Source organism: Phyllostomus hastatus, unplaced genomic scaffold (genome assembly GCF_019186645.2).
Source record: "Phyllostomus hastatus isolate PE091 unplaced genomic scaffold, TTU_PhHast_1.1 phas_contig_948, whole genome shotgun sequence".
Lineage (NCBI taxonomy): Eukaryota > Metazoa > Chordata > Mammalia > Chiroptera > Phyllostomidae > Phyllostomus > Phyllostomus hastatus.
Genome location: NW_025333993.1, coordinates 6251540 through 6274341, shown reverse-complemented (window position 1 = coordinate 6274341; position 22802 = coordinate 6251540). Strand labels below are relative to the sequence as shown.

The window sequence follows — 22802 nt, the reverse complement described above, 5'->3', positions numbered from 1 at the left end:
GTTTAACAGCTGTCCAGCTAGAACTAAAAATGAGTGAGGAGTATGTGTACGGTTCTCCTCTTTTCTGCCTGGGGTGGAGGGACGGAGGTTTTTAAAAGTGGTGCTCTTTTCCGGTCCAGCTGCTGTGTCTGTGCCGCTTTGGGAGAAGGCAGAGGTAAAGACCAGGGAAGGCTTGAGGCAGCTTTCTTTCCAGAGAAACCTGACGTGCCTGAATCAGTCGAGTCTTCAGAGGCTTCTCAAACTGGCGTGGTCATGCGTAGTTGACGGTGCTGGCAGCCTGTGCTGGGTGACGTTTCCATCTCTGTTGTGTTCCCAGCGCCTCTCTGTGTTTTGATCCTTTTACTCTCAAGGTGATGGCAGCCGAGCAGGTGAAGTTCAGCTTTTTAATGGCTTCATAATATTTGAGCCTTTAGATGTGTTGTAACATGTAATTTCTCTTCCTTTTGTACTTTCAGGTTTCTGGAAGTTCACCTTTAGTGTGCCTATAGGCCCTGGCAAAGTTATGGTCAGGAGATCTGAGATTAACCCTGGAACACGGTTGGGGGGTGTCTTTGGGTAGTTCAGGTTTTTTATAGATGTACATATACATACATTGTGTGTGTGTATATATGTATAACTTCTGAAATTTTTTGGTAGCCCTGGCCGGGTGGCTAGTTGCTTGGATTTAGTCCTGCAGAGTGAAAGGTCAGAGGTTTTATTCCCGGTCAGGGCACATGCCTGGGGTGCGTGTTTGATCCCAGGTCAGGGCATGTGCGAGAGGCAGCTGATCAGTGTTTCTCTCTTTCTCACTCTCTTCCCCGCTCTCTTAAAAAATTAAAATAAAATAAAATAAAATAAAAGCAGTTAATTTTTTAAAAAATAAACTGTTAGGTAGTAGTTTGCTGGGTTATTATAGATCTCTAATTTTAAAAAGGAACTAAGTTAGAATCCAACCACCATTTATTAAAATGTGTCTTCTAAGCTCTAAACAGAGACTCCGGAGCACAACCTGCCCTTCCCTCTGGCAGCAGTCTGTGTAACTGTTCAGGTCTCTGGTGTTTCAGAAAGGAAGGAGTACATTGGTCCCACGTGATTGGACAAAAGGACGAGTTGTCTCATTTCATGTATACGGAAACTGACTTGTTTGTCCCTGCGTTTGTGCTGGTGCTCGGGCAAGGGAGAGGAGGTCTTAAATCCTCATTCACTGTGTTTCTGCACAGCAAACTGGACTTGCCAAGTGTTTTTCTATTTTTACCTGTTTTGGAAATGAAAACGTGACATTGACATGTTACAGAGGAGTCTGAAGATGGAGAAAGCAGGGCCCAGGCCCACGGGGCTTTCACAAGTGTGATTATGAGAGACTTGAGACTGAGAGTTTTGTCGTCAGGATGGCTCCAGTGCTGCCCCTGAACTGCCCCACAGATAACTCTGCTCTGGGAGGTGGTGAGTGAAAACCCCAGCTTCCGACTGAATGTGGGAAGTAGCATTCATCGAGTGTACTTGTCCTGTTCCTTCCAGTTCGGTTGGACTTGATCTTGTTTCATGTGCTGTTGACCACTGCTCCTTCTGTCCCAGCTGATGGCGTTTGCCCAGCCATCAGCAAGGATGCACCATCCCACGGTTACTTATATGAGGGACAGCTCTGAAATCAGGACTGTCTCATAGCCTTGAGCTGCATGGTCACTGGCATTGTTTTTCTTGTTGAAAATACACTAGCATCTCAGAATCTGGTTTACCACCTAATCTGAATAAGAATTTCTTAGCTTGAAAAAATTGGTTTATTGATTATAACCAATACGTTAGTTTGAATGACTTACATCATTGTTACAAAACTTTTGAAATCTTTGTGTATCTGTGAAAATTAAACACTGAAAGCTGAATAACTACAGTGAAAGTGAATGAAGAAGTGGTTAGCATTTATACATTTATACAAGGGTGGGCAAAAGTAGGTTTACAGTTGTTCACATGGAAAAAGAATTGCAGCTTATGAGTATCGCAGTGGCTTTGTGAACTCAGAACTGTTGCAGTGCAGCTGTAAACCTACCTTTACCCACCCTGTACAAGCAGTCTAGTCAGGACCCCCCGTTATGTGCTCCTTGTCTTTGGGCTTAACCTGGAGGCCAAGGAGAGCAGCCTTCACTGTTCTGTGGAGATGTTTCAGATTCTTGACAATAGTTCCTTCTCCTAGTGGTGTTTTTTTTGTTTTTTTTTTTTAAGGGACTTGCTCTTTAGCCTGATTAGTTACCTTTTCACTGAATAATGGCATTCCAGTGCTCTGTTGGAAGGAAGTTCACGCGATACAGGCCCTGTGTTCACATGCAGCACTGTTTCTGTATTGAGACACTGATACTGTCTGACAAGGCTGCTTCAGCAGCTGCGCCTCACTCGTTCTTCTCCGGTGCTGCTGTGTAGAACCTGCTAACCCCGCCGGCATCTTCTTCTGCCCCTCTGCAGGGGTGTCCAGTGAGCCGGCATCGACAATTAAACTTCCACCAGAAATGAGTTTTCATTTGGTTCCCCCAAAGGCCTGGGGTGCGGCAGGCAGGTCAGAGAATAGGTAAATTTAAAGTAGTTGTAAGCCAGCAAGGACCATGCAGCCGTAGTTACTGAAGATAAACAAGTCGTTTTTTGTTGTATTTGCCTCAGCTTTATTTGCCTCAAAAGCATGTTGACTAGCATTTTGTATAAGTAACTATTTCGGTTGCTGTGCTAAATACATTGCTTTCTTTAGCATATACTGTAATTTTCTAGTAAAGCATTAGTTTTCAGTTTTGATTTCAAAAGTTCTGTCACATTTCAAATCAGCTGTCAGTTCATCATACCTAAAATTCATCAGCTTCTATGTTTAACTTATTGTAACATTAATAATCTTCATTTTGGCCCTGACTAGTGTGACTCAGTTTGCTGGGTGTCATACTGCAAAGCAAAGGGTCGCCAGTTTGATTCCTGGTCAGGGCATATGCCTAGGCTGCGGGTTCAGCCCCCAGCTGGGGCATGTGCAAGGGACAGCCGGTTGCTGTTTCTCTCCCTCTCTGTCTCTCTTTCCCTCTCTAAGAGGAAATAAATAGATAATCATCCGTTTTGGTGTTGATATTTCTAAATCTCCGAATAGTAGGGTCATTTTACAAATGGTAGGTTCGCGTAAATGTCTGCACTCCTTATACACCGCTCAGCCAGTCAGACACGCGGCAGCCCCTGAGGCCGCCGGCCCTGGGTGCTGAGCACGGTCCCGTGTGCCCGGGGCTCGGGGGGACACAAAGCTGGGGGGCGGGAGGTTCTTCCGGATACCTTGTTTCCTGCTAAATGGGGGAATTTTCTATTCAAATGGGTTTACTACTGATTACACATTTTTAATTATGGATACTGTAAAAAAGATACTATTTTTCCCCACTTGGAGTTTTCACGACTACTGGTGACTATTAAAATATCAGGTGGTGTTATCTGCTTTACGTATTTTTACTGATTAAAAAGTGGTTTATAATTTTAGAATCTTGGGGAAAAGAAATAATTTTATGCATGTTACACATTATACTGTATACAATATAATTTATGAAATTTAGTACTTATATTTGGGTGACTGTTATAGTCATTTTTCTGTTCTAGATGCTATGACTAAAGGTAAGTCCTTGATCTATTCGGTGGTAAGAATTTGGTTTGTTCTTTATAATGAAAGGGTTAAGGACCCATTTACTGTAGGGTTACGTAAGGTTTTTTGTATTGTAGTTGTTGGAGATAGTACAGTACCTCAAACATCGTGTGAATAAAATGCATGCATATATACTCTAGTCTCAAAGTATCAAGACTGTTATTTTCAGTTCTTAAATACAGTGAGTATTCAACTTTGTCTCCTCTGGCGGCTCATTGGTGTACCTGTCTGTCTGTCTCTCCTCGGTGCCTGATGCTGCGTCTGTCACATGTTTCACTTTTGCATATGTTGTGAACGCCGTAATTACATTATTTTTGCTTCAAACAATTATTTTTTAAAAGTTGGTAAGAAAAATGTCTTTACTATTTATCTACATATTTACGGTTTCTGGTGGTCTTTAATTCTTTGTGTAGCTCTCAGTTTTTATCTTGACTCATTCTCTACTGTGAACTGTAAACATTTTTGAGTGCAACTATGCTGTTGACAAATTTTTGCTCTTTCATTTGTTTTGAAAGTGTTTTGCCTTTAAAAAATGTTTTAAAAATTCTCACCTAAGGGCATTTAAGAAAATTTCTTTTTAGAGAGAAAGGAAGGGAGAGAAAGAGAAACATCAGTGGGAGAGAATATTGATGCGTAAAGAGGTGCGTTGATTTGTTGCCTTTTGTTCATGCCGGGACCTGGAATCATACACGCCTATCCAGGGACCTGAACCCTCAACCTAGGCATGTGCCCTGACTCAGAATTGAACCACAACCTTTCAGTTACAGGATGATGCTCCAACCAACTGAGCCACACTGGCTGGGGCTTGCCTTCAGGTTTGAAGGATGTATTCACTGGATATAGAATTTGTATTGAAAGTATTTTTCTTCTATCATTTTTTTTCAAGATGCTGCTTTATTTTGTGTGTCTTGGTGTGGTTTCTCATGAGAAGTCAGGGGTTCTCCTCTATGTCAGTGGGTATTTTCCCCCTCTCACTGCCTTTACAGCATTATACATGCTTTGTTGCTGGTTTTCAGGAGTTTGGTGAAGTTGCCTCCTGCTGGGGGTTGTGTGTTGTGTCCTGCTTGCTGTCCTTTGAGCTTGGGTCTGTGGGTTGATACTTTTCATTGAATTTGGAAAACAGTTTTTTCCTTCATAAATTTTCCTTCCCCAGTTTATTTCTACTTTTGATACTTCCTTCAAACAGGAATGTTAGCTTGATTTGTTTTGTAGGTTTTGGATGCTTTGTTTATATTTTTTCCCATTATATCTTATACTTGTTTTCAATTTGGTTAATTTTTATTGCTTTGTTTTCATATTCACTGATCTTTTAAAGTGTCTAATCTATTAGTGTCTATTAATTGAATACTCAGTTCAGTTATTTTTCATTTCTAGAACTTCCTATTTGGTTCCATTTTATAGTTTCTGTTTATTAAGATTTGCTGTTCTATTATTTTGTTCATTTTCTTTTTATATTAAAACATACCTGTTTTTTGCCTGCTAGTATTTATGTATTGTTTCTGGGTCTGTAGATGTTTATTTTCCTACTAAATATGGCTGCATTTTCCTGCTTCTTTGTGTGCCTGGTCATTTCTTACTGGGTGTGGGCATTAATAATGCTAGGTTTTTAAGCATCTGGATTTTGTTGCCTGCTTCTGCAAGAAGTGTGGAATTTTGTCCCGACAGGCTGTTCGCTTACTTGTGGGTCATCCCAACCCTTCGCAGTTTCGGTCTGTGTCGGGACAGATAGGAGACCGCCTCTGCGGAGGGGCCAGTGTAGCCCTTCTCGCAGGGGTGTGCAGCCTTCCGGCATCTCTGGGCCACACTGGAGAAAGCGTTGTCTTGGGCCAAACCTTAAATAACACAAAAACGCTAACGGAAACAAAAAACAAATCTCAGTGTTTTCGGTACATTTACGATTTTGTGTTGGGCCGTGTTCATAGCCCTCCAGGACTGCACTCGGCCCACAGGCCGGGCACCTCTGTTAGAGTGTCAGTTTTTCCTGTCTCTGTCGACCGTGCTTGGGGTCAGCCTGGGTTTTCCCACCCTGGGGACTGGAGCACTCACTGTCTCCCCGTCCTGTGTGAGCTCTTGTGGTCATTCAGCTCCCAGCTCCCTTCCTCGGGCTTGCACTTTGCCTGGCCTCACGGACCTTCCCCTGGCTCCCGTGCAGCTCTGTATTTGACCAAAGGGTCACGGGGATCCCTGGGTATAGATTCATGGAGCTCCTTCTCTGCACAGCTCCCTTCTTCCTGCTGCCTGCCCGACCCTTCTCCGCTCACCCAGCAGCCTTGAACTCGCGTCTCCCTCTTCTCAGCTCAGTGAGATCACTGCAGTGCACTCGGGCTCCCCTGCCCACGCCCTGTCTGCTCTGGGATTGCCTCCAGAGCGGGAGCACAGGTGATCGTGGGGGTCGCCCGGTTTTGTTCCCTTTTCTCAGTGATCACAGCTCTGCACTGCCTGTCGTGTAACGTCTGAAAGCTGTTACATTGTATGTTTTGACCAGTTTTACAGGGCTTTATTGTAAGTGAGGTAGTTTGGTGCCAGGTACTCGAAAATGGTCAGAAGCGGAAGTCTGATATTATAGGTCTTTAAAGATACATGTTTTTATTTCTACCCCATTGTTATTCCTAACAATTTAATAAACAGATTTAATTAATGTTTTAGACTGAAAAATGTGAGCATTTATTTAGGTCTCACAGGAGCAATTTCACTGTTTGTAGACATTGGATACGCTTTTGTGTGTGTGTGAACTCACACATTCTGTAGTGACATGTATTGGCCACTAACTAGGGGGTAATAAGAAATCAGTTTATTTGTCCTTACCAATAGTTAATTGATAGAGTCATGACATAGTTTAGCCTTAAAATATATTTAACACCTGTGGAGCCAGGCGCTGTGCTATGTGCTCAGGATATAAAAATGAATAAGAGAAATAGACTGTTATGCAGTAGCTCTAGCCTGTGCTATGATTAGACTTCTTTATTTCTGACTCATGAGGCCTCATTTTTAAAATACTTCTTCCATCCTTACCCCCTTCAGCTCCCTTCCTTTCTCAACCATTTCTTCACATTCTAAATATTGCTGATGGATTCATTTTGTTTCAGTGAGCAAGTATTTATTGAATGCCGGCCATGTGCCACCTCTGTTCTTGGTACTCATGAATGATACCATGATGAGCAAAGTTTACTTGTGAACTTAAATTCAATTACCCTCCTGATGGTGCGTGTCTTTATTTCCAGCCACTAAAAGTGCCACTGCCTGTTCCTTTTTTCCTTTTTATTGAATTTATTGGTGTGACATTGGTTAATAAAACTACATAGGTTTCATGTGTCCAATTCTGTAACACATCATCTGGATATTGTGTTGTTTATTCACCACCCAAATCAAATCTCCTTCCATCACCATTTATCCTCTTTTACCATCTCCCACTTCCCCCAGCCTCCTTTCCTTCGGGTAGTCACCGTTACTGTTGCCTGTGTCTGTGATTTTTTTGTGCGATAAAGAGTTTTTTTTAATAGAAAAATGGTAAAGCAAGCCTCAACAGGCATTTCACATAAGTGGATATCCATATGGCCAATACTTACTCGGTGAAAAGATTCTTACACTCACCAGGGAAATGCAAGTTAAAATCACAGAGGAGTTCCACTTCACGTCCCCTTTGTAACAGCTGAGATTAGAAAGGCTGATGATTCCAAGTGTTGGGGAAGGGGTGGAGCGGAGAGAATTTCTGTAAATTGCTAGTGGAAGAACAGATTCGTGTTTAAAAAGCTGGAGAAACGACAGAATAACATTTCTGTGTATATCAAAGACGCTAAAATGACATTCAGCCCCTTGAAGGCTACTGCGAGGCTGACGTGGGCCCCGGTGAAAATGAGTTGGACACCCCTGCTGTAAAGTAGTAATGAACAAACCAGCTTATAAGCATAACATTAAGTGTAGAGACCCATAATGAAGATAACTAATTTTTTGGAAAGAGATTTGTTATTAATTGGGAAGTGTCATAGGATGGTAAGGGGGGGGTTCAAGAATGATGGCCCTTTTTTTGACACATAGGTTAAAATGGTAATTGTTTAGTTATATTGTAACGATTTGCACTTTTTTTCTGTAATAAGTTTAATCATGGTATATAATAATGGCATTGGTAATAGAAACAGTATTTTTTAAAATACTGTTTATATGCCAGACTCCATTCTGCATGCCTACTGTGGCACCTCATTTCAAGCTCGTAGCAGACCGAAGGGAATAGGGTTAGTGTCACTTCATAGACAGGGAGACTAAGACCCAGAGTAGTGATTTGTCATTCAGGGCCTCACCTTCTTAATGTTTACTTAGGAGAGCTCTTAACATTTCTTCCCAGTTTTGTGTGTTTTTACCTGTGCACACCAGTTATTTCCTTAGGATAAATGTCCAGTGTTTTTTATCCTCACCTGCGGATTTTTTTTCCGTTGCTTTTAGAAAAAGAGGAAGGGAGAGAAACACTGATGTGAGAGAGAAGCATCAATTCGTTGCCTCCTGTACACCCTGTACCAGGGATCATAGGGGCCCGGACCAGGGATCAAACCTGCAGCCTAGATTTGTGCCCTGACCAGGAGTCAGACCCTCAACCTTTTGGTTATAGGATGATGCTCCAGCCATCTGAGCCACACTGGCCAGGGCTAGGTTTTGTTTTATTTTGTTTTTTAAAAAATGTGTTTGTTGATTTGAATGGGGAAGGGAAGGAGAAAGAGAGGAAAAGAAACATCGATGTGATAGAGTAACATACAGAGTAACATTGATCACTTGCCTCTCTTGTGCCCCAACCTGGACCAGGCTGGCAACCTACGCACATGCCCCAACTGGGAATTGAACCTGCCACCTTTCACTTTGCAAAATGATGATGCCCAGTCAACTGAGCCACACTGGTCATGCATGACTAGTTGTTTGTTTGCTTGCTTGCTTGCTTGTTTAACTGAACAAAGTTGCTCCACATGCTTGAATTGACTGTATTTTTTTATAATGAGTAATGAAATATTTAGAAAAGTTACCTTTCTGCCATCATAGGAACATTGCCATTTTCTATATTCAGAGTCAGCTAAGGGCCCTATGGTATAGTAGAGGGAGGGAAGCTAAGGTCTAAAATCAGTGCTCAGTCCCTGACCAGTGTGGCTCAGTGGGTTGGGTGTTATTTTGCAAAGAAAAAGATCACTGGTTCGATTCCCAGTCAGGGCACGTGCCTGGGTTGCAGGCTCAGCCCCCTGTTGGTGAACGTACTGGCGTACGTACAAGAGCAACTGGTAAGTGTTTCTCTCTTACATTGATGTTTCTCTCCCTCCCTTCCTCCTTCCCTTTCTCCCTTTCTTTCTCTCTAAAAATAAACAAATAAATAATTGGGAAAGAATGAAAATAAAAGCGATGCTAAAGCAAGTGATAGCCGAGATAAAAGTAGGGTAGATGGCTTGAGACTCGCAGTTTAGGAAGGTGACTCGAGCACGTTACTGAGTAAACGCAAAGTTGCGGAAGGGCAGAGTGAAGACACATAGCTGCGAGGGGCCTGCCTCATCATCTCAGCGAGGCGTGGAGCGAGGGAGGTGAAAGGAAGTAGTGTTGGAGGGTTCTACGGGAGGTGGGGTCCACAAAACTGGGCGGCTGTTTGCTTGCACTGGTCTCTGGAGGAGGAGACTCTTCGAGACTCCCAGAACTTCGATTCTGGTGGACCAGTGAAAGGTTACCCACTGTGGTAGGAGTAGAAGGGGAGCTTACATTTGGGGGGCTGGGCTTGGTTCTTCTTGGTTGGCAGAGTCTGTGCAGCATTCAAGTAGGGACTGCAAGAATGGGCACTGTCCTCGTCATCCTTTACAGTACAGCATGGTAATTGCCGCTGATACTGAGCCATTTATTAATTACCGGAGCTGTTCTAAGTACTTTACATGTGTTAAAACATTTAACCTTCACCACGGCCTGTTGAGGTAGATATTATCATTATCAGGGAATTAGGTGTGTAGGGCCACACAGCTGGTAAGTGTGGAGCTGAGATTTCACACTGCAGCAGCCTGGCTGAGAATCCGTGCTGCTCACTCTTGGGCCCGTGCTGTTGTGTGTCTAGAGAAATGCAGGCCTCAGGGAAAGGACCTTGGTGCTGAACAGTCTGTTCGGTGATGGGGCGGGAGATGGTTGCTTTATGCAGGAAGACAAGCACAGGTACGTTGGGTCTCCAGTTTGCTGACCAGGGTTTTTATGCCTGCCTTTTGGCTTTAGTCTGATTGCAAGCGTGGTTGAATGTAAGGAGTTTTTTTTTCCTTTAAGGAAGAATGAACTTTTATTATCTACCAAATACTTTTATGAGCCCAAAACGCTTTCATTTCTACTATGAAATTCATTTCTACTATGAAGATCATGGTCATGGATGGTCCCAGCCTATCTGTGGGGTAATCATTGACTATTCATCCTTGTGGCAGGCTAACCAGGTCTCGGTTTTTTTGGGCTGTTGGAAGAGTCCAGAGCAATCCAGCATTCCTGTGGATTTGTTTTTATGTGTCATGTGCTCCACCTTCGGTTACCTGTGTCAGCGGTGAGCACCATTAGAACAAATCTCTCCCCTGGCTTGGGGATGCCGGCGGTATTAACTGCCCTACACCTGACAGGTGCAAAGCAGCGTCTTAGCAGTGTTCCTTTCTGTTGGTTTCTGAGGAGCCCATCCATTGGAGAGGCCCTTTACATGAATTCGAAGATTATTTATGCAATTTATGGTTCCCAGTTGATGAAAATCTCTTGTGTAAAAATATAAGTATTAACGAGCATTCCTATTGCCTTACAAAGTTATTTTACAAAATTATTCTCTTAATACAGATTTATAGATACTCGTTTTAATTACTGTATTTTATACCATTTAAGAGAACTGTTGTGTTAAGTGACTTAATGTTTGTAGCTTTAGAGGTTTCTGATGTCATTGAACATTATTAAAGTCTTCACTTTAAAACATACGAACATCAGGCACTAAGCACGTCCTGTAACCCTCCCTTACTGTCTTGTAGGAGGAGAGACTTCAGCATGCAAACCTTCATCTGTTCGGCTCGCACCGTCATTTTCATTCCATGCTGCTGGCCTTCAGATGGCTGGACAGATGCCCCATTCACATCAGTACAGTGACCGTCGCCAGCCAACCATAAGTGACCAACAGGTTTCTGCCTTATCTTATTCTGACCAGATCCAGCAACCTCTAACTAACCAGGTAAGTTCATGACATGCCGGAAACGACTTACCGGAACTGTAGCTTATTCCTTAAAATGGTAATAAATAGGTAAAATGCTTTAATGGGTTTTAAGGTTTACATGTCAGGTGGAATTCTAGATGGATAAAATATGATATTAAGAAAGTTGCATTAAAGAGTTTGGGGTTTTTTTTTTCTGTATGTATGTCTCTTAAAATGCACTAAAACATAGTCGCATTGTCTCAATCTGTGACAGGGAGAGGGGAAGGTTATTTTTAAAGAATATAAAAGAAACTGGGGGTAAATGTAATGGAAAAAAAATGAAAAATACTTAAACTATTTTTATATAAAAGAAGCTTATTTTTATGGAGAGGTGGTAGAAGGTGGTTAAGAAGAAAAATGTAAATGATAGGAGAACAAGTCAGTGCATCACATCAAACTCAGGATGTTGACTTTAGGCTTGTATGAGCTACTTTGGCATGTATGCATTTATAAAAATATAACACTTTTTAAACTGAAAAGGAACAAATGTAATGCAAATTAACGATGGTATTCATTTTGATAGACAAAAGAATCGCCACTTTTCGGGGAAAAAAATAGGTTGTATAAAGAGAGTAAATGCTGAAATCTCTTGATGTACATATACGCACGCGTGCATATGAGTGTGCGTGTGTATTTTTAGTATCTTCCTGAGCTATCTGCACTCACTGTGCTGATTTTGGTCGGAGAGGATTTTTTACTAGCTGCAGTGTGGTAGTTGTCTTCCTTACTGGGACCGAGTCTCATGGAGTGCTGAAAATGGCCATTTCCCCACACGCTTTAGAATTGGAAATTCACCGCTGTTTCGTTTAGGTCTTTTAACATATTAAGTGAGGATCAAAAATGTGGAAAATTTCAAAGTATTTCTTATACTGGATTATTTGGAGGAAATGTGTTTGGCTACAGTTAAATAATATCATTATGAGGGGCCCCCTTGTATGTATTGTAAGATGTTGTCTAGTTGAACTAGCTTTACTTTTATAAATGTGTGTAGCATGTGAATAACATTCATTTAAGCACTAAGATGAATTGTGGCAGGACTTTAAATGAGACGTCATATGTTTCAGAATTGAAAGAGTTGGTCAGAATATTCAGGTTTGGAAGGTATTGTGTAGTAGAAGAAAATTCTCTGGACACCCAGAAAGTACTGATAGCACAATACTTGATTCGCATTGTGCTTTTAGTAAGAGGCAAAAGATTTGTACAGTCTGTGGAGAAACCAGAGTATGTATTGTATTTTTAAGAAACAAAATGTATTAGGGTTCAATTTCCGTTTGTTCAAAACCAGCCTATCAGGATGCCTCTTTTTATCTGTTCCCCAGCCGATGGGACTGACTTCTTTAAATGTGGGAGCAGTCAACTCTGGGGTCCAGCCCAGGCCTATTTCTTCTGATACAGTGCTCTATGAATTCTAACACCTGCCCTCTATGAAGGGGGAAATTCCAGTCCTTTAAAGTTAGTTTTATAGTTATTGTGGTAGGTAATTTAGCAAAATACGTGTTTTTAGATACAATGAACATCTTCTTTGTGGACTTTTTAAAAAAATTCTTTCTTTCTAGAAAGATGGAACAGGAGGGAGGGAGAGAGGGAGAAAAACATTAGTGTGTGGTTGCCTCTCGTGTGCCCCCTACTGGGGACCAGAGCACAACCCAGGCATGTGCTCTGACTGGGGATCAAACCAGCAACCTTTGGTTCTCAGACCAGTGCTCAGTCCATTGAGCCACACCAGCCAGGGCTATTTGTGGATTATTTTAAAATAAGAAATAATTCACTTAGGATTTTCATTTTAATTTGTAAAGTATTTGAAAAGATTTACAAGAGGTAAAAGACTGTCTTAAGTGTAATATTCATATTCAATATTTATATTATAAAAGAGTATTCAGCAAAATATTTCTGCTACCCCTCATACATTTCTGAACCCCGTAAGGCAGTCGGATAGGAGAGAGCTTTCCTATAACTGGTGTGTGGAACACTGCAGCTGGGCGCTGCTGCGGCATGGCCTGCGGGTCATAAAACGTGGGTTCCAGGTCTTGTTGTATGACAGGCTGGAGGACTTGAGTCAGGTCACACGGACGTTCTGTCTGTCCTTGAATGTAAGATTGTGACCTTAGACTAGGGACCCCACCCCCAAACCCACCCCACTCCATACCTTCCAGCTCTAAAATGCTGTAATTTTGTTACTTGACTCCATTGTTTCTGGTTAATCATCCTATCATCTTTTAAACTAGGTTTATTGTACAAATACATCGAAATGCGCTAACTTGAATGTTTTATTTTTGGTGATGTTTTGTACAAGTTTAAACACAGTTTTGTTCAAAAGATAAATTTAGGAGATGAGAAATGTAGTAAAGACAGTAAAGACAAGGATGGGAAAGGATGGTTAATATTTGGGATGCCGAATCTCTGGGCTGACTTTTCACAGTACCTTTCATAGTTCAGCTTGGCCAGTACCTATCTCCAGAGTAGGATATTCAGCTTTATTAATAGCTCTCAAAATAACAAGAAAGTAGAATATAATGTTTCTAATTCGGCATTATATGCGAAAATACAAGGTAAATATAAATAAAATGGATGTAATAGATATTACACTGGAAAATAACTTCTAAATAAAGTTCTGGAGCTTATACTGTGGAATCTTTTCAGGAAAAAAAAAGATTGTTTTAGCTCTTGATACCTATCTCAGCAGGAGGTAGAAACTACTACTTTTCCTTTGCTTCCTGGTCTGTGTCTTCACACAGAAAGGTCGAGAGAGACGTGAGGCCTGAGGCCGGAGGGTGGGGTGCCCCGCCAGACAGCTGCAGCCGCAAGAGAGAGACTCGTCAGCTTTACTGGCTACAGTGAGGACTCGGAGTGGGGGTGGGGGGTGGGCGGCACCTTCGGCGTGGTGAGCTTTGAGTCTTCTGAATGCGGCGGGCTTTCTCTCCGTTGTGGAAGGGAAGAAAAGAGCTTGCTATGTTACTGTACGTTTTCTTGACTTGGGGACTGTAAGAAGCAGGAATTGGAGAAAGCATCAAATACACAGGGCTGGTCTTGAGTCTTACATAGATTTGTAACTCAGTATTTAGAAAAGTTATTTTCTAATTCTGGATTTGTGCTTATTGGCAGCACCATATTGAGAAATAGAAAATTTGGTTACCTAACATGAAATTACAATGAAAGTTAGTGAAGGGAGTGTTACTTTGTAGAAATTAATTTGTTTTTGCATTTATTTTGGAACCTACTCTGTACAAGGCCCTTTTTGAACAGTGAAATAACAGTCTAGTTCAAGGGCTAATTTTTTTGTGAACAGAATGCATCTGGTGTGTATATACAGATGCCCCTGAAATAGTAACTTCTGTTGCCAGAGGCATCCAAGAAAAGTAAGGTATTTAGACTTGGCTATTCGACCTGGCCTCGCAGGCATGTGCGGCCAGCTGTGGGCCTGGCCCACGGTGCTCTCGGGCGTGCCAGCCACAGCGTGCACTCCTGCTGGAGGCAGAAGAACATCGTCGCTCGGTCAAGATTACACCCACACCCAGTTTTATATTACATACCATACATTTAAGGGTTATTTTTTAGATTGTGTGATGATGGTGTTTTGAGTGAGCACGATTAGTCCCGGAAAAACATAGTCAGTCGTTCTTTTTTCAGGGGTTTGAAACGGCAGTGGAATTGTAAATGGGCAAGTTGAAAACCTAAACACATTCACAGTTTTGTATATGGCTGCTTTTAATAAATGCATGTGCTTATTTTGTTGGTATTTGCTGTATATGACTCAATTATTTTGCCCAACAAATAGGTTAAAAATGATTCACCAGGAGGGTAGATCAGAAGCATAAAATTGATAGGGAGCTCCTGGCCTAGCTTTATGGCTCAAGTACGGGGTTAGGCGTGAGGTGGCCTTACTTCTTGTCATCTCACCGGTACCCTTCGCTGGCTCTAAGACTTCGTCGGGTAACTTCGTACTGGAGATTCGGGTTTCTCATTTGTGAAGAGGTGACAGGAACGTTCCTTATGCTCCTGAGATTGTTGAGAGCATTATGTGAGAGACATGTAGAAATACATATTCATGCTCAAAATGTGGTGTGTAGCAAATGCTTGCTACCACAGTTGTTATTTTATAATTGGCTATGTAAGTAACACATTTGTCTCTAACAGTAGTTATACCTTCTACCAACTTTCATGACATTTGTAATGAAGTGTTTCCCCAGCTCAGGTTTCGGGCAGCCTCACAGGGAGGCTGCGCTCCGGTACTGCGGGCAGGGGCTCGCCGGGCGGGGCGCCTGCGTGACGACAGTGCCGGGGCCCCGAATAAAAAGGAAATGTGTTGAGGGAATCTCTTACTACTTTAAATGCTTATGACATTCATTCATATAAAATAATTGGCATGTTTACTACTGATCCTGTCTATTCATTAAATTAAGTCTTTAAGGAATAGTGTAAGAATAAAATATTCTGTGAATCTAGCCATACACCTTCTATTTATATTTAGAAAAATAAAACTATATTAGAAAAGTTAATCAGATTTTCTTATTCTTACTATGTTTTCAGAAAAATAGTTGTAATCACTGGAGGTTTTTTCTTCTTAAACCTTATTCGCAACTTTAAGACAGAGGGGATTGTGAGAAGAGCTCATTATTAACAGTAATTCTGTGAATGTGCCACCTGGATAATTTTTTAGAGTTTGAGTACAGGTGCGCAGGAAACCATTGTTAACACTGGGTAAAGAGAATGTGTACCTAGGTAACTGCTGTGATAACTCTATCTTTTCATGCCACAAAGGTGGTGATTTTTTTTTCCCCCCGCTTTGGTGATGTTCACTGTCACCTTAGAACCCTCTTTTCTCCCTCCCTCCCTTTTTCCCTTCCTTTTCTTCCCTTCATTCCTTCCCTTCCTTCCCTCATCCCTTCCTTCCCATTCTTCCCTCCTTTCTTTCTCTCTTTCTCTCCTCCTTCCCTCCCTTCCTTAACTTGGTTAATTATCCCAAGACTCCAGGCATTTCTGTGAAGACTTGCTCAGTATCATGTGGTTTCTGTTTCTCTGTCTCTCAAATTGACCTGAGTGTCCTTTGAGAGGGCCTGCATCTGCAGCTTTGAGCTCAGCAGATTATACTGGCGTAAATGTCTGTAAGAGCTAGAGGGGGACCCCAGGATGGCCACCAGTGGTGACTGTAGGTACCTTGATCTAAGTACTTGGTTTTGAGGATGTGTTGATTGCAAAAGCCCCATTGGGACCCCTTCTGTCCTGACCCACAGCGGAAGTGTAAGGAGCAAGCAGCAGTGCTGGTGGCGAGCTAGCTGTAGTGCTCCTGGGCGCTGGTACAGGGGAGGGCAGGCACCTGCTCTGCTCTCCCCGCCCCTCGAGCAGGAAACGCCCAGTTGAACCCTGGCTGCCTGTTAGGTGAGGAGCCAGATGTGGTTTAGGGTTGGCGCGGGCTGGGGTGGGGGAGGCATGGCAGGGGAGTGGGGGAAATGGAGTGTGGGTGAAAGGGGTGTTTTGAAAGAAAGTCTCATTAGCTTTAGGGTGTCCTGTGGAACTTGTTTGTGGCGTGTTCCTAGTGTAATCATAAGTAGGGATATTGATTGGTATTAATGGGTCTATTCGTTCATTCAAATATTTTTATTAAACACCCACTGTGTACCAGCCATTGTTTGAGGCAAAGGGAATACAACATTGAACAAAAGAATTCTTGCCCTTACAGAGTTTTCCTATGAGTGGAAAGAACAGGAGAAAAGCCTCAAACCAGTGAGAGTGTGAGCGTGTAGTCTGTCCGCCGGCCCTGAGCAGCAGAGCACGGGGAGGGGCTGCGGGCTCAGTGCGGGCAAGAAGTGAGAGCAGAGGGCGGGGCCCACGGTGTTGGGGAGCTGTACTTTCGCAGCACCTGCCTCCGTTCCTGCTCCACGGCCTGCTTGCCTTGGGTGCCACCTGGGTCCTGAAACCCTGTTCGAGGAAACTAGCATTGGGCGTGTCTTTGAGTGTCATGAACCAGGCCAGGCCTTAGGAATAATTCGGGAGGAATTTCTTGTTGGGCTAGTTGTACCATGGAGAAGCCCTTCTGGGCAGCATCGTGCGAGTCTCCTGGACCCAGGGGTGTGTCTGCAATCCCACTTTTTCATTTGGGAAACTGGATTGAAGCCTTGGGCAGCTGGGTTTATTATCTGCTAATTTCATTGATTCATTTGCCATTGTCTTTGGTGGAACTGGTTGAAAGAGGTAACAGAGAACGTATAATCCTCTAATGTAGATGCCTTTTTAAAAAATAACGTGTACGAGGGACTTCATACCAGTACAGCATAGTTAAAGTGCTAGTCTTTTCTGTCTATTTAAGGTGATGCCTGATATTGTCATGTTACAGAGGCGGATGCCCCAAACCTTCCGTGACCCCGCAACCGCTCCGCTGAGGAAACTCTCTGTGGACTTGATCAAAACATATAAGCATATTAATGAGGTAAGACTGTTGATTTGTTACAGCAGCATGTCTCTTGCAGTATAGGGGAAAAGTTGTTTTGTGACCTGTTAGTCATGTTAAACTTCCTGCTTCACCCCCGTGGTTACCCGTGTTGATGGCCATTGTGGCACTGGTGAGTGAGTGACCCACAGGCAGTGTAGTCGTGGGGAAGAAGGGGGGTACGCGAACAAGGACTGCAAAACTGTGACTCTGCCTGTGGACAACTCCCCCTCTCCTCAGGGTTGTCTTTGATACATGCTGAGTTATCATTTACACAGTAACTTTTCTAAAATAAGGAAGAGGAAAAGCGAGGGCGCAGTGACACTATATAAGTTTGTTAGAATTTTGCTTAAATTTTATGTATCTCTTTCTACTTTTGCCATGGATGTGAGGGAGCTCTGAGATACATTCAATAACCAGTTAATAGGCATTTGGCCTAGTTTATTTGATCTACTGTATTTTGTGGTTTTAAATTGTCTTTTTAAATTTTACGTGTGTTCTTTTGTCTGTATCTTTTCGGTGTAAGATACCTGGAAGCCCTGTGGGGTAGGAGTGGGTCAGGGAGAAAACATAGACGACACTTTGAATTACTCATCACTCATCTTCCACCTTGACTCTTTGCCACTAAAAATTATTTTTTAGCGTCTTAGCCCTTTGGCTGATTGCCATTTGCTTCTAGCCTCAACTCTAGCTCCGTAGCTTAGTTATTCAGTGAGCTTTTCCGGAGAAGAGTGGGCACGCCCGTGCTTTTCTTCCTCTGCCAGTGCGAGCCCCACATCTTTCCCAGTGAGGGCTTGTCCTCCACCGGCTTTTAGAGCCATTTAACACAAAGGATGTTCTTCCTTACGTACGTATGTATGACTTTGACGTCAGTTTGATGCCGTTCAATGCCAATATGATTATATTGATGTGACAAGATAAAATTAGAATCAACTCAGTGAGCATTTCTGAGTTGAGCTTTACACGCACTGAGTTGTAAAAGATGTGCCAAACTAGCTCTTGATTCTCTGAAAATCTCAGATGAATTAAGTTTACTAATGTCAGTTTGTTAAGATCTGATAAATATCAAAAGGTACTGTTAAGCTGTTGTTAATAGTAACTTTGTTGAAGCTTGTTGTAACCTTGTAAACTAGAGTTTTTCTAATGTTATTCTGTGAAACCTAATTTATAATTTCCTCAAAGTTAGTTACCAATTACTCGAACTGTTGCCTCATTGACCTGTTACTTTCACTGGTCTTAGAAACTGTTCTGTAAGAAAAACAGAAGGAGACGGCCCAGTCTGTGACGCACCACCGGGGTCATGGCCCTGAGAATTACAGGGATGGAGTGGCTGCTTTTCCTTACTTGTTACATTGTCATAGGCTTAAAAATGGAGCATGTCTGAGAATATATCGTGTACCTACATTTAAACTTGTATTTATAAAATCTGTTTGCCTCGTGACCAAATATAAAATTGAGATTGGTGGGAAAGGGTCATGAGGAAACTTAAACATAAGGAAGATGCAAATATTCTTTATTTTGTTTGTCATTTATTGATTATGTCAGCATACGCATATTTTTCAAAATGTCTCATATTACACTCTTGAGACCCATGCCACCTCACTGTATATAAAGTATACCTTGGTTTCAAAAATAAATGTCAGTCAAGTCCTGTTACTCTTCCGTCATGGGGTACTTTGGGTCAGTTTCTTAACATCTTCTATTTATAAAATGTATAAGCAGCATAATTTTAAAGTGAATTTCAATGTCAATATTTTTCATTGGTTATATATCAGTGCCATTCTGTAATTCAAATAGCAACTACAGGAAATTTTTGATTTAATTTTTTGTATTTGTTATAAAGAACAGAAATTCATTAATTTCCTACCGATAGCAGAGTTGTCGCTTGATGTACGCCCCCGATCCCCAGTGCTGTTCTGAACCGCACGGCTGACGCTGCTCGTTCTCGTTTCAGGTTTACTATGCAAAAAAGAAGCGAAGACACCAGCAGGGCCAGGGAGACGATTCCAGTCATAAGAAGGAGCGGAAGGTTTACAATGATGGTTACGACGACGATAACTATGATTATATTGTAAAAAACGGAGAGAAGTGGATGGATCGTTACGAAATTGATTCTTTGATAGGCAAAGGTTCTTTTGGACAGGTAATTTGGTGGAAAATGCTGGATTTCATAAATCAGAACTTTTTAGTGAATCATGTTACGTTCTTTCCTCAGTAGTATATTTTTTCAGTATTTGTAAATAGATCTAAACAGTGGGTATGTATTTGGGTTATCATGGTTCTCTAAAGATAGTAAAACTGTATCAGCTGTAGAACCCCCATTGGACCTTTTTTCCCTTTATTTACTTTCTGTAGCTACTAACTGCTTCAGGCTACTAAGTGATTGACTTCAATCACGAATACAATATCACCCCTGTCATGCGGGCGTTGTGACTCTCCATTATGAATGCTGGGGATACTCACCTTCCTGTGTGATGGGCCTTTTCAGAGAGGGAGGGGCTTCTGTGTCCCGCTGGTGCAGCAGGTGCCTTCGCACGTTCTGGAGGCTTGGAAGGTTTGGAAAGCCCGGGGCTGCGCCCTGAGATTCTCTCTCAACTCATCTTCTAACTCCCTCAGGCCTCCAAATGGACCGATGGCCCTCTGGGTTTTCTCTGCCAGTCCTCACAGGATCAGCACTGCTAATAGTGTGAGGGGGTAATTCCGATGCTTTGAAAGGACCATTTCGCCAGGGAAATGCTTCTACCAGGGAAACCCAGAAATTCGGAACTCCAATGGACCTGTTTTTTCTTTTCATTCCTAGCCTTTTCCTTGACCCACAACTCTCCCTCACCTGCCTGCCCAGGCCCCATACAAAACACAAAAACCTAAATATGGCAGTCTTTCATCAGTGGTGGCTGGACCAAGAGCTAGCCGGTCTTCCCCCTTACACTTTTAAAAGGCCTTTTCTCTGGCTGTAGCTCCCCCAGCTCTCTGCACTTGTAAATATGTGTCACTGAGTCCGGAGCTGTTTTGTTGATCCAGAACCCTTTGTTTTGTAAAGTTTGTTTATCAATACTTTTGATGTTTCGATGAAGAAGATAGAAGGAGTCTCCTTATGACTTGTCCTGAACTACCTTAAATTTTTTTGTTGTTGTTCCCTTTCCGTAATATCAAGGACTTTTACTGATTGCACATAATTCAGTAGAAACTTTTTTCTTGATTCATAACCCTTTTTCTTGTGAGTCTGGGGTTTCTCAGTGTGTGCAGTGTTTCTCTTTATGAAAATATTTTTTGTCAGAAGCAGCTGCTTTCTCTAGCAAAGCTTCTTAAGGAAAGGTGTTTCTGAAGCTCAGCTTTTAAGAAAGGTTGTGAACACTCTCAGTGTAGGGATTGCTGTCTCCACCTTTAAAATTACTCCAACGCTTAGGCAGTTGCTAGCAACAGGATGTTGTGACTTTTGTGATGTCCACCAAAAAAATTACGGCCGTGTAGCCTACTCTCTGGACTTTGTTTTCCCTAAATACTCGGTCTCTGAGCTCAGAGTGATGTTTTCCTCCTCTTTCACTTTATTTTTTTATACTCTAGTTCCCATGAACCTGTGAAAACATAGGCCTCTTTGACATCAAACTTCCTTTCACCAGGCCAGATGGATGCCCCTCTCCTACACTGCGGTGTCCTCAGGCTCAGGACCTGCCACTCACCAGAGAGTGTCTTCCATAGCGATTTAGTCAGGCTTTCTCTGAATTCTCTGCCGGGTCCTTGTTGAATAAGGGACTCCTTCATTTCTTTAGCCAGTGGTTCCTTCTTGCCCATGTACATTTCCCTGAGGAGCTTAACTGGCTAGGCTCCAAACCAATTAGATCAGACTCTCTGCAACCGGATGTGGGAGGGGTATTGGTATCTTTGAAAACCGCTTATTAAATGTGTAAGTCAGGGTCAAAAAATATTGCTTTGTTTGGCATTTAGCTGGTTAACTGCTTGCTAATTGAGTAAATAGCTGGGCGCCCTCTATGGCCTTTGTCCTGGAGACCGTTGGTACCGGGCACTGAACTGCAGCTCTGGGGCAGCCAGTGTGTGTGGCCGGTGAGAAGCACTTGGTCACTCGTTTCCATGGGTAGCCCCCAGTAATTTTCAGAGTTGGGGGAAGCTAGAAATACTGCGTTTTTCATTCCAAGTTTGATTTCAGCTGAGTTGTTGCTACTTTGTCATTGACAATGTATTTAACCTTGAACGATACATTCAAGGAACATACATTCCTTTTTGTCCTGTATCCAGTGTTAGCCCACAAGTTGGAATCACTTGGAATTCTCCCTGCATCTCTGGACTTTCTGAACGTGCTAAATAATGTATCTAAAACTGTTAACTATTCATATTATGTACAATATTACAAATATTACTCATTTAATTGGTTATGGTGGTTATTTGTGATTGGTATAGTTTCTTTCATCCATATTTCTTAATTTTTATGTTAATCTTTCTGTTAGTATTAAACTCATTTTAAATGAGTAGTGTTTATGGTGATTTGGTCATGAATACCTCTTTCCTTAGTATTGATTCTCATTTTAAAACAATCAGAATTTTCTAATTGTGGCATTTAATGTGTGCAGGGGTGGGCAAAAGTAGGTTTACAGTTATGAGTACAAGAAACAGTTCATTCTCGTATTATTGTTTATTCACCATTGTAATTAGTATTATTGATTATATATTTCCATATGAGCATCTGCAGACCTACTTTTGCCCTCCCCTGTATTGTGGAACTTTACTGGTAGCTTGTATTTTACTTTTTCAGTGTGAATTAATTTTTATTTTACATACCTAGTTTTTATCTGTGAAAATCTAATTTAAAGTTAGAAAGTTATTTTTCAGGTGACTTAGAACTTCTAAAATATTTTACACTAATATTTGGGATTTGAACCATGTTTCTCTCTCATTAAAGGAAGAGTTGGAAGAATTGCCCTAGAGTATTGTTTAGTAAGAAAGGGGAAACTGGAGCACTTGTTAAATTCATAGTTTTTAAGTAGGGAAATAATTTTGTTAAGAAAGTTGTCTACTTTGTGGGTATTGATAGATACTATAAGGACGCAAAGGAAATTCAGTTGAAAAAACTGACTTAGAGTGACTGTGAAGTAGCAGTGCGTGGGTGACACTGAGTGGAGATGAGGAAGGGCCCCTTCTGAGTCGGAGAGTGAGAAAAGGAGAGTCGGGTGAACGTACAGTTAAGGTGGACTGTCGGCTGCTGAGAAACCGTTGCCATTAATGAAATAGAGACTTAATACCTCTTTCTTCTCTTTCAGGTTGTGAAGGCCTATGACCGTGTGGAGCAAGAATGGGTTGCCATTAAAATCATAAAGAACAAGAAAGCTTTTCTGAATCAAGCCCAGATAGAAGTGCGACTTCTTGAGCTCATGAACAAACATGACACTGAGATGAAATACTACATAGGTGAGCGAGAGGGCGAGGAGGGCGGCGGGCCCTGGCCCGGAGCACGAGCTCGAGCTAATGGTCATTTTTGCGTGGAAATGGGTTTGCTGTATCTTAGAGTAATCGGCTCAAAACTCAGCTGT

The 22802-nt window shown here is 42.1% G+C and overlaps 1 protein-coding gene across 3 annotated transcripts in view; it reads left to right on the top strand.

The window, feature by feature from the left end:
- The window catches only part of DYRK1A (dual specificity tyrosine phosphorylation regulated kinase 1A), a 135572-nt gene that overhangs the window by 88014 nt on the left and 24756 nt on the right, over window positions 1-22802 (top strand). For 2 of the 3 annotated variants that reach the window (XM_045852472.1, XM_045852470.1), the window contains 4 exons: window positions 10618-10814; window positions 17140-17259; window positions 19214-19402; window positions 22533-22680. In XM_045852472.1, the coding sequence (XP_045708428.1) occupies window positions 10695-10814; window positions 17140-17259; window positions 19214-19402; window positions 22533-22680 (577 nt within the window). In that variant the 5' untranslated portion in view covers window positions 10618-10694. The remainder of the gene's footprint in view (window positions 1-10617; window positions 10815-17139; window positions 17260-19213; window positions 19403-22532; window positions 22681-22802) is intronic. The other variant, XM_045852471.1, reaches the window with a different exon arrangement.